Source organism: Mesoplodon densirostris, chromosome 2 (assembly GCF_025265405.1).
Source record: "Mesoplodon densirostris isolate mMesDen1 chromosome 2, mMesDen1 primary haplotype, whole genome shotgun sequence".
NCBI lineage: Eukaryota > Metazoa > Chordata > Mammalia > Artiodactyla > Ziphiidae > Mesoplodon > Mesoplodon densirostris.
Window position 1 is genome coordinate 154,369,049 of NC_082662.1, and position 15,999 is coordinate 154,385,047.

General features: G+C 54.7%; 1 protein-coding gene across 4 annotated transcripts in view; it reads right to left on the minus strand.

Moving 5' to 3' along the window:
- KIAA1614 (KIAA1614 ortholog) overlaps positions 1-15,999 on the minus strand; it is a 37,421-nt gene that overhangs the window by 1,755 nt on the left and 19,667 nt on the right. For all 4 annotated transcript variants that reach the window (XM_060091178.1, XM_060091176.1, XM_060091174.1 and 1 more), the window contains 5 exons: positions 11,754-13,264; positions 9,774-9,930; positions 7,939-8,200; positions 4,849-4,976; positions 3,958-4,142 (listed from right to left, as the gene is read on the minus strand). In XM_060091178.1, the coding sequence (XP_059947161.1) occupies positions 3,958-4,142; positions 4,849-4,976; positions 7,939-8,200; positions 9,774-9,930; positions 11,754-13,264 (2,243 nt within the window). The remainder of the gene's footprint in view (positions 1-3,957; positions 4,143-4,848; positions 4,977-7,938; positions 8,201-9,773; positions 9,931-11,753; positions 13,265-15,999) is intronic.

Genomic DNA, 15,999 nt, shown 5'->3' on the forward strand with positions numbered 1-15,999 from the left:
CATCGTGGCTCGCTTCTCCCTTCTTCACACTTACTCTCTCCCCTCAGTGACCCCAAGAGGCCCCACCTGGCTGGGACCATTCCCTGGGTCTCTAAGGTAGGGTGAGCCTGGGAAGAACCTGCTTCTCCTTTCCTGGGGTTCAATTCGAGAAACTCACTGGAGCAGGCTCTGGAAAGCTCTGGAAGCCTCGGGCTGGCTGGGCTGGTCTCCCTTGCTACACAGTGCAGGACGGTCCAGCTGAGGGAGCCCCTATTGCCTCAACTTCTGCTGAAAACCTTTCAAACTCTCCGTCAGCTGCTTCCACCTGACAGTAAGGGAGCACAGGCTCTTCCAGGGAAAACTGGGTGCCCTCCATCCGGACGCACTGAGTGAGTGCAGGTGTGCAGAGCTCAGGCCCTTCCACGGGAGGACTGCAGGGTGGGGACCCTATGCCGTGACAGCCCCTGCAGGACTCACGGGGTCAGGTTAGCGCTGCCTTAAGCACCCTCGCTTCTCCCCAGCCTGGACTTGGCTGGCTGATTAGAAACATTAAGCAGCTGTCCACCCCTGACTTCCTGCTTCCTCTTCCTAAAATCAGCTTCCTTAGAAGGGACCCGAAAGAGCATCTCGTCTGGTCCCCCAGTCTCCAGCTGGAAGCCTTTTAAGACGTCTTGGATGAGTGGAAGGTCATCTTCTGGTCCGCTCAGCCCCGCAGGGGCTTCTGGCCCCAACAGAAGTCAAGCTTTTCAGAGCCCACCCTCTGAAATTCGGGTTTGAAAGTGCATTGAAACCTCCTCTAAGGCACCTGAAGGTTTGCAGCTCTGGCTGTAGCAAATCCGATCTGTTGACATGCTCCTTCTCCCTGGTCTGACCTGCGGAACAGCCTCTCAGTGCTTCTTGGCAGAGCTGAGCCTTTCCTGCAAGGCCGGCTCCCTCCTGACAAGGTCTGCCTGCCATCTTGGCTGCACAGGGTTTTTCTCTCAGCCCTTGCCCTATCCCTTCCCTCTTCTTTCTGGGTTCTTTAACAGCTTGTCTGCGCTGTCTGCGTGTTGGTGGCACGGGGAGAGGCAGGTAAGGAGGGCAGGGGTGGAGCCGGCAGAAACGGCTGCTGTACCGCAGATCGTGCCAGTGGGGAGTGATGAGAAAACCCAAAAGAAGGCAGCTGGAGGCCCAGACACTGCTGTCATGCCTGGGGTAGGTCTCACAACTGGAAGTCACGACACAAATATGACAGAAAGACTGCTATCGTAGGCATTTACCGTCTGCTGGAAACGGCCTTTGTTAAGGATGTATGATCTCTGTGTTGTATTCAATTAGAAGCAGAAGGCGAAGCCTGCTGTTCTCACATGCCTGTACAGAATCAGAGGTGATAGCCAGCAAGTAACACCAGCATCTTGATGTTTTAGTGAGGAATGCAAACCAGCCCCAGCTCACGGCCCCTCTGAGGCCCAGGAGAAGTGACCCTTGGCAGCTGGAGCATGGCCTGTGGCAAGGAGGCGCCAGTACCAGCCATGTTCCACGTGTGAGGGGAGCTCTGCGGGACACCCAGCAGCCAACTGCAGCGGCAGGAGCAGGGCACCAGCTGGGCAGGACAGGGAAGAGCCTGCACCAACCAGGTGAGGGGCATCCTGGGGAGTGGGTCCGGCCAGAGCCCAGGAAGCTCTTGGTCATTAAACACCCCTGCCCATCAGCAGCCTATGACAGGGGATGGGGGGAGGGGGGTCCCACTGCCTGCAAAGGGGCCTAAAGGGACTTTTGGGGAGGATGGGGGGTATAGTAGAATGGCCAGTTGGGTGTGATCTCACATTGACAGATGACGCAGATCATGTCTGCCCCCGTCTGGAGTTCTACTCCCGCAATACACATTCTTTTTCTGAAGAGGGAAGGGAAGAAATGGGCCAGGCACTTTCCCATATACCTCACTGAATGCTCCTTAGACTCTTCCAGGTAGGGTTTCATTAGCTTCATTTTACAAATTAGAGACCTGAGGCTCAGAGTGGGTAAGTAACCTGCTCAAGGTCACACAGCCAGCGGAGGCGCTGGAGTACAAACCACGCTCTGTCGTCTAACTATGCCTGCATGCTGCCTCTCTGGGAGAGCCTGTCTCCCTCACCGAAGGAGAGAGGAAGCTGGAGGAACGGGCAGAGTGGCTAACAGCCCGTGGAGCACTTTGCAGTGGTCAACATATGCTCACAATGACCACCTCCCTGTGAGGACAGACAGGCACCCTCCTGAGGGCCAGAGTGGGGAGAAACTCGTCCTCCCTTCCTCTCGCACTCATGTAAACCCCATCAGCAAACAGTCAGAACTACCTTCAAGTCAACCAGACCCCGGCCACTTCTCACCATCTCCACAGCCGCCGCCACCATGTCTTCCCTGGACTGTTGAAATAGCCCTAAAACTGGTCTCCCTGGTTCCACCGTCACCCCACTAGGGTCTATTCTCAACACAGCAGCCAGTGAGGCTGCTAAAATGTTCAATCAGAGCACAGCAGTTCCTGCTTCAAGCGCCTGCTGGCTCCTGTCTCACTGGCAAGAAAGCCCCTTCTGCCCTCAGCTCAGTCTCTCTCCCCCATTTCTGGGCTCAGCTGTCTCCCCACCTTTCTGCCCTCAGCTCAGTCTCTCCCCTTCACCCCTCTGTCCAGCTTGACCTCCTTGCAGTTCCTCCCACAGACCAAGCTCATTCCCAGCCCTCAGGGCCTCGCACTGGCTGTTCCCTCTGCCTGGAACGCACTTCCCCAGACGGCCCACCCTCACTTCACTCCAGCCTCTGTCTGCTCAGGGGTCTCTTCTCAGAAAAGCTGCCCCACCGGTACTCCCATACTCACTGCCCTTGGGCCTTATCCTACTTTATTTGTGTTTCTTAGTAATATAAATAAATAAATAAATAAATAAATATATATATATATATATATATATATATATATATATATATATATATATATATTTGTAGGTACAGCCTTAGCTCCCTCATGAGAATGTGTACTCCTGAGGATGAGGATTTTGTCTGTTCCATTTACTGCTCTATCCCCAGTATCTACAACCACCTAGTAGGTGCTCAGCGTATATTGTTGAAAAATGAATGATGGAACATACGCAAGAACTCGCTGTGGTCTGCAGCTCTGGCAGCAGGCAGATTTCAGCCAGCTAAATAATCTTGACCTAGGAGATCAAAGCAGAGGACTAAACCGTCCGCGGCACAGCCCAGCCAGGGCAGCTTTGAGCGTGTCTTTCTGTGTCTGTCTCTCCCTTTCTTCCTCCTCACTCTCCTCTCCTTCCCACTCCTGCATGTCTGTCTTCCTTCCTTACTCATCTCATCTGAGAAATATATGTCAAGGTCGCTTGCCCTGTGATGGATTCTGACCCACAGACCTTGGGTAAAGGCCTGGGGAAGGCATTTTGCCCTGAAAGATTCATGGGGCAGGGCTGAGAACTGGCCAGAGTGCAGAAGGATGTTCAGAGCCCCTCCCTGACCCTGCCAGTACTGCATCAAGACCTAGCAGGCCGCCCAGCCAGGGGCCTGGAGCCAGGATACATGTGAACAGACCCGGCAGGAGCCAGCCCTGAGGGAGGGGCCTGGATGCACAGACAGGCAGGCACGGTCCATGGTCCACGCGCCCAGACATACTCCACAGCTAGAGGAAGGGAACCAGTTAAACACACCAGCCACATCAAAGGGATCCAGAGGACCAGCCAGCACAAACAACCTCCCTCAGGCTCTCCAGTGAAAAGGTGGCATTAAGATTCTGATTTCAAGATGGACAGAGGGACAGTGGAGCAAGCCTGCCATCTCAACCCCCTTGAGGGGAGAATTCCAGTCCTTTCTCTGAGAGGCTCTCTGAGAGGATCTCTGAGTCCAGAGCTCATTGTTCAGCCAAAGACAGGAAACGGAAACAACCACAGCCAGAAGGCACTGCAGTGGTTTGCCAAGGCCCCAGGGCTGTGGAGCCAGAAAAGGGAGGGTGGAGGGGGGGCCTACCTGAGTCCCGGCGTCCATTCCCAGAGGCCACACAGAAGCCGAAAGTGCCCTCCGGGGAGCGCTGTAGCTGCAGCTGGCTCGTGCCATCCGGGAACACCTCCACCATGCGGCCCACGGCGCGAGCCAGGCCCGGGGCACTCACGTCCTCCACGCTGAGGGAGGGCCGGGGCGGCGCCTTGGCTGGCCTGTGAGGGGCCGGAGGAGAGTGAGGCCAAAGAGGGCCAGCACTGGGGCCCAGCCCCTCCCTGGCTGAAAGATGGCGGACGCCACGAGCCAGGGCTGAGCCTGGTGGGTTCCCACAGCTGTCTAGAGGCTCCACAGAGCCCGCTGCAGACCCAGAAGCCCCTCCCCCAAGAGCAGTGATTGTTAACCTTTTTAGGTGCAGAGATCTCTCTGAGAATCTGGCGAAAGCTATAATTTTACATAAAACTTCCAGGGGTTAATGAACCCCCTGAAGTTCCTCCATGGAGCCCCGGGTAAGAGCAGCTAGCCTAGCAGGTCTCATCAGAGAGGGTGGATTTCTCTAGGCAGGGTCACAGGGTGAGGGCCTCTTTGGGGGCCCTGTCTCTGGATCTTCAGTCAGATCTTTAGCTGGGCTAAGGAAGCTCCCTGAACATTCTGATTTCAAAATGTCATTAGATAGTAGAGGGACGGAGGAATCAAACCTCCCAACTCTACAGAAATCCCAACCCCTGTCCAGTTGCACAGGACAAGGGCACCAAGGAATGGGCCCCAAGACCCTTGAGGCAACTGAGGCACAGGTAGCCAGCCTCACTTTCTCTTTTAAAGGGACCCCCCTTGGGCCGTGCTGCTAAGGCAGAAAGGAGTTAAGCATATAGCTCCACTGTCCATGCCCTGGGTTTATGCTCCAAACCACTTGCCCACTCTTACCTGTCAGCTGCATTGTGATCCCCTGGCTCCCCTACCAGGTAGAGGTTGGACCGGTCCACCTTGCCACTCAGCAGAGAATGGAGGTTCTGAAAAGAGGCAGCTTTCCAACGTTGGCGAGAGGGTGACACCTAGTGGGAGAGGCCCAATATTGCAGGTGAGAAAAGCCACCTGGCAAGGGGTTGACAGAGAGGGGACCCCAACCATGAACCTGAGGGCCTGCTAAGAAAGTAACAGCATAAGCTTTTGTCATTACTTCAAAGTGTTTAACAGGAATAACCATAAGTTACTTAAGGAGATGGGCCTATGTAGGTGTTTTGAAGCTTCAAAGTAAAAAAAATTGGGGGCTGAAATAAAAACTGAATAGGGTAATGCTAATTATCTCACTTATTAAGAAAATCTAATTTTTTCCTTGATTATGAAAAAAGGGTGAAATTAATCACAGAATAATAAACACAATTGTAGAGTTAAAATCTTAAATAGTTTGTGATTCTTTAGTATCCCTTTTATGATCACTGACGTTAAAAATTTTATCAAGTATGCACCTTAAAACACTGTGCATTAAAAAGATGGACAAGACGAAAGTCCCTCAAGGAGTTTGCACCATGATGGGGGTGGGGTGAGCATGGACAGGTCAAAAGCCCTAAATGCATGTTGTAAGTGTGAGGCTAGAAGCATGGACAATGCTGTGCAGGGAAGCAGAGACAGACTCAGCTCGGAGGCTCCAGGGCACTGGAGGAACTGACGCCTGGGCGGGGCCTGAAGCATGAGCTCTCCAGGTGAAGACGGAGGTGGGGTGTTCCAGGCAGAAGAAATAGCAGATGCAGACAGAGAGAGATGGGAGAAAGCATGGATGTTCTGAAACATACTCATGGTCTAGGTGGCTGGGCTGCAGAGGTGATGGGAGACAGGCTGGAGCCAAGGGGCCACACCCGGAAGGACCTTATATGACCTGATGAGGAGCCACTGAGTGATGTTAATCAGAAGAGTTACAAGGTCAGATCTGTGTTCTAGAAACTGACCCAGTGAGGAGGCTATTCCAAGGGTGGGGGTGGGAGGCAGGGAGAGGCCGACTTTTAAACAAATATGCACACATTATTTATCACATTGGAAATCTGTGCTCTCAGGAAGACGTATTATCAAGAAGCTTAAGAAGGGGCCCTGACCTTGCCTCAGGGCTCCGGAGGGCCTTCTGGGAGAAGTCAACTCAGAATGGAAAGACAAGCAGGCGTTCCCCAGGGAAACGGGGGAGGGGAGAAAGGAGGAGCCTTCCAGATGCAGGTGCAAAGGTCAAAGAGCCATAGCCACTAGAGGACGTGGGAGCAGCCCACGTGGCGAAGGTGCACACTGCTCACTCAGAAGGGCAAAAGGAAAACCAAGCCAGGGCAGCAGCCGTCTACTCTCTCACCGCACACAATACAACAGTCTAACAGGAAGGTGTTCACCCTGAGATATGTCATGAATATACCAGGGCTGAGATGGAGTCTTCTTTCATGTTCCTTTTTCAGTTCTTGAACACTTCTTTCTGCTGCGCAGTCCTCCTGGCACTTGCTCCCACTCTTTCTTGGCCAGCTTACTTCCTAACTTTGCCCACTTGGCTTACATTGCCCATAACCCTTCTCCTACACTAATGGGCTGTCATTTCCCTTGGACTTACAGAGATTGAAGCTTTGATGGCCATACATACTGGCACCATGGCTCAGACACACTGGGGACAAATCTAACTTCATGAGAAAAGCAGCAAATTCCTGGAGCACAATGCCACTCTACGCTTTTGTCCCCAGCTTGAGATGGCTTTGCTTTTGTTTCTTTGTCTTCCATTCATTCATCCAGCAAATATTTATTCTGTACGGGGTGCAAGACAACCAATGGCATTTTCATTCAGCCTGCGTTCTCTTCCCTACTTCAGCCTGAAAAATGAAAGGCTCCAGTGCCCCAAACTGCAATCGCCTGCTTCGCTCTGCCCAGGGGAGGGAGCAGTGAAGAGAAGAATAGACATAATACCTGGAAACACCTGGAATAGAACAGCACTTTCAGAGACATAGCTGAGAGTTAGGTGCTATTGTTGGTTTGCTGTTGGTTTATCCTCTAGCACGTGGGAGGGGGGACTTTAGCAGGTTGCCCTGCATTCACTCACTCACTCACTCATTCATTCACTGTGTATTGAGTATGTCTACCATACTAATCATCATACTAAGTATTTGGAATATAAAGATCAAGTAGTGTCTCCGCAGGGAATCACATTCCACTGAGGGGACACAGACAAAAGTTAAAATACTATGTGACAAGTTCCGTGAAGGAGGGAAGCACAGGATGAGAAGGGAAGACAGAGCAGAGGTGCCCAGCTCAGCCCAAGCAGGGACTGGAAGTGGCTTCCTGGAGAAGGCAGTGCCTTCAGTGTTGATGGATGAGCAGACATTAGCAGGTAGAGAAGAGCATTTCCGGTGAAGGTTCAAAGTCAGACTGTGTGGCCTGATTACAGAACTGCAAAGTCAAGGATAAATGGGGTCAAGTGTTCGAAGAGTGATGAGATGAACGCAGTCAGATCACAGAAATCCTCTGGCAATGTCGAGTGACCTGAACTTTATCCTGGGGGTGATAAGGGACCAACGGCAGGTGTTCAACGAGGGGCTGGCAAGGCCAGATTTGCACACCGGAAGGACCACTCTGAAAACCACACGGAGAAAGACGGAGCAGGGATGCTCGTCAGGAGGCCGTTGAGGTGATCCAGGTGGGAAGTGATTTGTGCTAGACTAACAGAGTGGCTGTGGCCATGGAAAAGGTTCCAGAACGATTGGGCAGTCGACACTAGGACTGGGCAGAGGTGGCAGAGTGTGGGAAGGGGTCCAGGATGAGTCCAGGCTGGGGCAGCGGGGTGGAAGGACAGAAGCTTGGGTGCTGCCCACCCCCACTGTGTCCAGGGAATCCATGTCTCACGGATGGACTGTGGGAATGCCAGTAGCTTCCCTTTCTCCACCTGGGACTCCTCGGGCAGCATCCTCGGCACTTCTTTCCTCCTTCCACCTTTCATTCCAATGGTGGCTACACCCCCACTGGCCTCACACACCCCTCGGCTGGGCCCTTGGGACTCACCGGATGCAGGGATTGTAACGATGGGGCTCTCTTCATTTTGGGGGCGCTGGTGTGTGAGGCTGGGCTGGGCGCAGGGGGCTGCAGCTGCTCCACACTGTAGCTGCGGGACTTGCCCAGTTTGGGCCTTGTGCCCTGACTTGTCAGGGCCAAGAAGAACTTTTTCAGCCCCAGGGTGGAGGAGATGCTGCTGCTGTTTTTCTTGTTCTTGTCAGAAGGGGCAGCTGAGGGCAGGCTGGGTCCCACACTGACCCCTGGCAATGCTCTGAAACGCAAAGGTGGACATGAGGTGGGTGGGAGAGGGCTGGAGGAGGCAAGGGCCCATCCCGTGTGCCCCAGATGGGCCCGCATCACTGCGTCACGGACGAAGTGACAGCCAGGCTGCAGAAAGGAAGGCCGCGCGGACTTCTGCAGGCTACTCTGCTTGGGTAGACTCTAGGGAGAAGCTCAGACAAGACCCTTGGTGTCACACTCAACTGTGGGTTCACTCAATCGTCCGTCCATCCAATATTTCTTCAGAACCTTTTCTAGGCCTCTTCTTGGCAGATAACTGGGGTATGTGATAAACATGGCAGGCAAGACCCTTACTCTCGGGAGCTTATAAACAACAGAGTAGTAAACAGAGGAGAAAACCCACCAGCAACCGATGAGCAGGGTGAAGCAGAGAGTGACATGGTGGCCGGGGAAGGCCTCTCTGAGAAGACGACATTTAAACTGAGGGCTGAATGGCAGCAAGGAGCCAGTCCTGTCGAGCCCGGAGGTGAGAATTCCAGGGCAAGGGAACAGCTGGAATCACAGCTCTGGGCAGGAAGAGGCTCAGTGTGTGGAGGGTCCACAGGACTTCCAACATAGTGAGCAAGGGGGGAAAGAGGGGCCAGATGGGGTCAGACAGGTGGGCCGAGGCCGGATTACACTGAGTGCTATAAGCCAAGGTAAGGGGTTTGAATTCTACTCCAAGTGAGAGGAAAAACCACTGGGGGGTCTCAGCAGGAGAAATGACACCATTTAATTAAGGTTTTAAAAAGATACCTCGGACTGCGGTATGGAGAAGGAACTGCAGGGGCGAGAGGGAAGGCAGAGAGCAGGTAGGGACTATTAGATTTGTACAGGAAGAAGGAACGCACTGAGACCAGGAGAAATGCCGTCCAGGTGGCTGCAAGAGCCACCTGTGTGGATGGTGGTGTGCTGTGTGTTTGCCAGGAGGAGGACCTGGGGAAGCAGCTTTTGTTGAGAGTGATCGAGACTTCCACTAGGCCTTTCAGGCATCCTAGTGGAGATGTCGGGGGAGCTGGATACACGAATCTGGAGTTCTGGGGAGCACACGGGGCTGGAGATCTGGCTTCAGTGGCATGTGAAGCCTTGGGCTACATGTCACCAGGAATGGTGCATAGTGGAGAAGAGAAGGCCCGGCCAGAGGACCAGCTCACCAAGGCTCTGAGGCCCCAGAGCAAGGACTCAGACCCTCAGTGCTGGAGGAGAGCATGGAAACATGAGTGCCGGGCTGTTTCCCAGCCCAGAGTCAGGAGCAAGTCCTCTCAGACGGAGAGCCCATCCTGGGTGCACCTCGAGGGCTGGGACTAGTCTGCGCAGCTGTGCCTAGCACAGTGCCTGGAGCTTCGGGCCATTCAATGAAAGCTCAGTGAGCGAATAACCACATACACTAGACTGAACGGGGCTGGCAAAGGAGTGCTGGGGTGCCACGCTTGCACCTAGCCTAGGAGTCCCCCGAGGATGGGGAGTAGTCAGCTTATCACGCTGCCACTCCAGGGGGTCTCCTTCCCCACCCAGTGCCCTAATCCCCCACCTCCTGCATCAGGGCTCTTGCTCCTGTCACTCACCGGGATGACACCTGCCCTAAAGAACTCGACTCCGTCCTCTGCAGGCTGCCCTCTGGTTCCTGGCCGGAATCTGTCTCCTCTGAGGCCGGGGAGGAGGTGATGCCCATGGAGCTGATGGTGCCAACAGCTGCTGAGGCGAGACAGCCCTGGAGTCCTCCTGCAAGAACCACAGCACCCCTCCTGTGTCACTGATCCATCCCCAGGGGTCATGGGCGGGGGGCGGACGTTCCCCACCCAACGACAGAGGCAGGAGAGCCAGAGGAAGATGGAGAGAAGTGGGAGCCCCACGAGAGCAGTGGAGGCAGTGGTGAGACACACGTGAAGCAGGGAAGGGTCTTATTTCCTGCTGGACCCCATCACCCCCAGCACAGCACCTCGTGCACAGCAGAGGAGAAATAAACATCTGTGAAATGAAGGGCTGCTTGTGATAAGCCATGTCCCTCCTGTATCAGGAGATAGTTGGGGTGGGGGGCAGATTTTGTATTCCTGGGACTAAACCCACAATCTTGCTGGCTGGGACATCTAACAGCTAAACGATAGCCACCGTTTTTGGAGCACGTGTGAAGTTCTAGACAATGAGTTAAATGCCCTACAGAGATTATTTCATGGGTTCCTAGGAGATGGGTTCTATCATTCTTCTCAGGTTATAGAGGAGGAGCCCAGGACCTCCTGGCTAAAGGGAGGAGGAGCCTCACCTGGCCCTCTGCTCCAGGTCTCGAGCAGGTGAAGGCCAGGCTGCCCAGAAAGGTCAGGAGCTCTCAGAATAAACGCCCCGTAGCAAGTGGGTAGGGGCAGCCAGCAGCCAGCCTAGAGCCCGCCCGAGGGAAGAAAACCACACCTCAGCACAGGGCAGGCGGGAGCTCAGGGTGGGGTCTGCTTCCTCAAGGTTCGTGTGAGCAAGGAAGGGAGAGGGAGAGTGTTTGCTCCCCGCATGTAGTGGAGCGTGTGGCCGGCACACCCGGGGCGGGGCAGGGGGGCGCTCGGCATCCACATCCGCAATAAGGTCAGTAAGGCCTGTCACCTCTCTGCCCTCTTCTCCTCCACTGTTTCCAAGCCCTGGTTTCCTCCCGAGCCATCACAGCCCCAGGGCTGCCAGAGCCGCGGGCACAGGAAGGCAAGGCTGTGTACATTGGGCCTGTTATCTCTGCCTAAGAGTGAGTGGCTGAGTTGCTCACCTCAGACCACAACATCGGGGGATCAGAGCCCAAGGGCCGCCAATGCTCAGGATTTGCCCATGATATGAGGACCCCTTCCAAGGGCAGAGGTGATACCCTCTATCCTTCAGCAGCCTTTGCTGCTGAAACCTAACAGCCTGCCCAGCAGGCTCGGGGGTCTAGGAGGGCTCGGTCACCAGAGAACGACCCCAGCACTGTTTGTAGGAGCTCTGCCCACTGGGCACCCGGACAGCACGTCTGCTTCGCCACATGGAGGAGGTCTCGAGGGCTGGATTCCTGCTGAATTACTTCACTTATGCATCCCCCACAGGGCCTAGGATGGCGCCTGGCCTGTAACAGGTGCTCAATCAATACTGAATGAATGAGTGAATGAATGAAAGGACGACCTTCAAGCAGGAGGACCTTAGCCGTGTGATTATTTGGTGTTTGCTGCTCTTAGTAAATCCTGGAACTGCTGCTTCTTCCTGCTCTTTTGGTAGCAAAATTTCCTTAAAGCCCAGGCTTCTGGCAGCCACAGAGCTTGGAGCTCCTGTACACACCTCAGGGTTCCCACTACTGCCGCCCCCAGGGGGAGCTGGCTAATCCGCCTCCAGGCTGATGTGGAATCCTGTACCAGCCCACGGACCCCGCCAGCTTCCCCAACATTCGCCGCGGCTCTGGGGGCTCCTCGGGGCTGCTATAGGAACGGTGCATGGGTGTGTCATCTATTAAGATGAACAGTAAGTGAAGACTCGGAGTGCCTGGTGGGCCACCCAGCCTGTGGCCTCTGGTCTAGGACCGCCCTAACCCCAGGGGAATCCCTTACCATCTCCATGGTCCTCCGGCGGTACTGCAGGCTTCTGGCTGTAGGTGCCCTTCTCCCCACTGCCCGCGAGGATGGCTCCTCCCCAGGGCTCCTGCAGCCCCTGGGGCGTGCTGTTGTCGCAGTGACCGGTGGACGGGGCCCGCAGGGGGCGCGTGACACAGGGGCTGCGGGGCTGGGGCTGCGGGCGGGTGAGCTCACAGGCCCTGGGAACTACGCTTCTGGAAGAAGGCACGGGGGTGTCCATAGGCTCTCCCTGGTCACTCGGCCTGCGAAGTCCAGCCAGGGCTGCCTTCCTGTGAGACACAGGGGAGGTGGTTTTCTTTGAAGAGGGAGGGGTCGGCACCCAGCCTTCGGGGGAGAGGGAAGCGGTTGGCTGCCGGGCCTGGTGGGGGGCAGAGCGCCCTGCGTGGCTCTGACTCGGGGAGTCAGGTCCCAGAGGCTCTTGGCTCTCTACAACCTGGGCTTGTCTGCCTGGCTCCGAGGAGCCCGCCTTCACGGAAGAGGCGCTGGCATAGGCTGTCCGGGAATCCACGGGCTGAGCCCAGTGATTTTCCGGCCCTGGTCCAGGCCGGGACCCCAGGGAAGCCCTCTGACAGTCCTGGACAAGAGGCTTAGAGAAAGCATCTTCTCTGGCGAGCAAAGTCCCCTCAGGCGTCTGTCCCATGCCTTCTGTCACCTCATCCAACACCTCCACTAGCTCCAGCCCAGGCAGGTAGTGTGGGGCCTGGGGGCTCCGGAGCGGCCCCATTTCAGCCTTTCGGAACCACCTGTGGCCTCCCCGAGGCCTGGAGGCCCGCAGACGGGGGCTGCTGCCGCGGACCCTACTGGGCTGGGAGGTCCCGGCCTCCTCACTGTCGGTCCTGCAGCTGTCGGAGGTGTCCGTGCTGTCCAGGGCCGAGTCTACCTCCTCGGGGTGCACCTGGCCCCCGATGTGCGTCTCCCGGATCCACTCAGTGTGGAGTCCGGGCTCGGCAGGGAAGAGCCGGAGGGGGCCGCCCAGGCCCCGAGGGCTGCGGGGCTGCGCCAACGCCCCCTCCATCCCGCAGGCGGCTTCGCGCTCCCGGAGGACCCTCAGGTCGGGGGTGATGCAGTGGCCGCAGGCTCGGCACCTCCTCTCGCTGCCCTGAGCGGGCGGCGGCGCGGGGAGGCCCCGGGGCTCCAGCCCGCCCAGCAGCGGGTGGAGAGACCCCACGCCCGCGTCCTGGCGCCGGCAGCCCCCGTGGACGTAGTCGGCGAGGTCGGGCTTGGAGCGCAGGGGGCCCTGGTCCGCCGGCTGCAGCGCGGTGCTCAGCACCTGGCGCTGACGCTGCTGCAGCCGCTCGAGGTAGCGGGACTCGGCGTCGCGGGCTGATTCATCCTCAAAGCGGACGTGGGACGGGGAGGCGGCCCGCTTCGGCCACTGCCCGCTGGTGGAATCCCCGCTGGAGGAGTCACTCGTGTTCCCGTTCTGGAGGTTGTCTCTGCAGGCAAGGGTCATCCTCGGGTCCAAGGCTGGGCTTTTCCGCCCATCTCTGATGGGGAGGCAGGAGGAGACAGGTCACGGGCAGAAAGAGGGGAGGAAGGTACAGACCCCCTGCTGGGCACCCACCAGCCCCCCCCCCCTCCACCCTGGGGTACAGTCTCCCACAGTGCTCAGTGGAACTACAACCCAAAGTTGCCCCCAATCAGGCTCCTTCGGAGCCGGGCAGCAAAGCAGAGCAGCTTACAGGCGCGTCCCGATCCTGAACACAGCGCTAAACAAAGTGAACACAACCTTCTTTACTTTGGGCTTTCCCTCTGTTGCCTGGCTCAGCCTGAGTTAAGATGAAACACTATTAAACTCAGGATTGTACAGAAGGATGATACCGAAGTCCTCGTGTGTGTGTTTGTGTGTGTGTGTGTGTTTAGGAGAAGAAGTGAGCCTGGCCATCATGGGCATCTGGTGAATTGTGACGAATTGTAGCAATGCTGTATTTTTTATAAAGGTTTAATGGGAAGAGCATATTTTAAGTCTCCATGGAGACTGCGTAGGACCTGCAGTCAGTGTTTCTAAACATTCCTGCTCTCAAAAGCCTCTACTCAGGGTTCCTAATCATCTTGCTTGGACAAAATTTAGACAGAGTGACACTGGTGTTTCTTCTTGGTCTCTCCACCTTGTCTGTGCCAACACCCCCTCCTGTTACCTGCCCCTCCCCAGGCCCTCACATACACGCTTGCCCCGAAAAGCTGTGATGACAATTGCTGTGCTAGGAAGAGTCCTCACAGTCTGTCATCAACCTTTGCTCTGGGAGACACTGTGGCTGGTGGTCAAGTCCTGCTCAGCTCAAGAAAATACCTGCACAAATCTCACACTGGGCCTCTTAGAGCCAGGCAACCTGAGGTTCAGACCCCTGTGCAAATGGACCCAGGCCTACAGGTCATTTCCTATCAGAGGCCACCTAAGTAAAGACAATGCTCCTCCCTTCCTTTCACAGCAGCACCTCCCCACCAATCTACTGCTGAGTGGCTGGGATTCACATCATTTCTGACATTTCTCACTTCTTTGTCTTTGTCACTCATGTTGGACCCCTGCAGTGGCCTCTTATTCATTGGTCCTCCTGGAGCAAAGCTTCATCACACCATCTCTCAAGGGGGACACGGGATCACGTTCACAGTCTTTGGGGTAAGGGATCACGTTCACAGTCTTTGGGGTAAAAATACAGGCCCTCCACATTCCTCTCTGCCTTCCTCTCCAGCGCTGTCCCCCACCACCCACTTGTAAGGCCTCCACCCCATCTACCTCATGCAACCCTCCTGCCGCTGTCTCCTGGAATCTTTCTTCTTAACCTGACTGCATTTGATTCATAGGTATTAAATCTTACCTGTGTACAGATACCATGTGTGATGGTTAATTTTATGTGTCAGCTTGGCTGGGCCATGGTCAAACATTATTATACTCGATCAGACATTATTCTTGATGTTTTTGTGAAGATGTTTTTTTGGATAAGGTTAATATTTAAACTGGTGGACTTCAAATAAAGCTGATCACCCTCCATGGTTTGATGGGCCTCATCCAATCAGTTGAAGGTCTTAATAGAACAAAGACTGATCTCCCCTGAGCAAGAAGGAATTCTGCCAGCTGACTGCCTTTGGATTTGAGCTGCAACTCTTGCCTGGGTCTCAAGCCTAACAGCCTACCCTACAGACTTTGGACTTAGAAAGCTTCCATGCTACCATGAGCCAATTTTTTTAAAATAAATTTTTCTCTCCATATATAAACACACATCGTGTTGATTCTTTCTCTGGAGAACCCTGACTAATACATCTTGATGATGTCTCCTCCTCTGAATACCCATGCCATTCGTCATCAGAGACTCAGAAGATGTCAGGGCTGGAAGGGACTGCCATGACCATGTGATCCCTCCTCGTTTCTACAAAGGAGAGGCCACACAAGACCAGTTCCTGGGCTGACCAGCACCTGAACAGCTGGGAAAGGCAAATTGCAGGAATTTTTTCTCCCTCGCGGAGCCACGAAAATAGAACTAGACATTGACCATGCTAATAGTCAAGTGCTGTCTGGAGACAGGGGCCTGGATTTTAGAGACCTGCTACTTCTTTCCAATTACCGAGAAGAGTACCTATGTAGACAGTTATCTATGCCGGCATACTTTATGTGTTATGTTACTGCTTTTAGTCCTCAAAGCGCCTACAAAGGCTTCCCTAACTATACCCTATTCCTAGCACATTTTGTTCGAGCCTGTCTTGACACTCCAACTTATTAGAAATGAAATGTATGTGAGTGATTGGTTGATTTACTAATCCTTCCTCTAACTGGATGCTTCAGTGATTCTGGAGGAAGGATGCCAATGCTCTCAAAAAGGCTACCTTAATGTGAGTTCCTTCCTCACCAAATTCACAGCTGCAACAGAAAGACAGATGTGGTATGTAATTAAAAGGAAAAGTGTTCAGACAATAGCAGGCCGAAAACATCCATGTTTAACAGTTACTGTTAAAACATGCCAACCAGTGGGGAGAGCAGCCACTGAACTGGTTGACTTCTCTAACTATACATGGCATTGACTGGACTGCACAGTGTGTTCTTCCAGGCTGTGCTCTCTGTATGGATAAATGGTCTTGCCTGTCTGACTCAGGTGAACATGTGTTCACCTGGGCTCTGAGGGTGTCACTGGCCATTCCTAATCATCCCCCTCCCTGGCTGCCTTGATAGCCAAGCCACTGACTAGTCTCATAGCCCTGATGGGTTGGAATGGTCTGGATCGCAGATGGC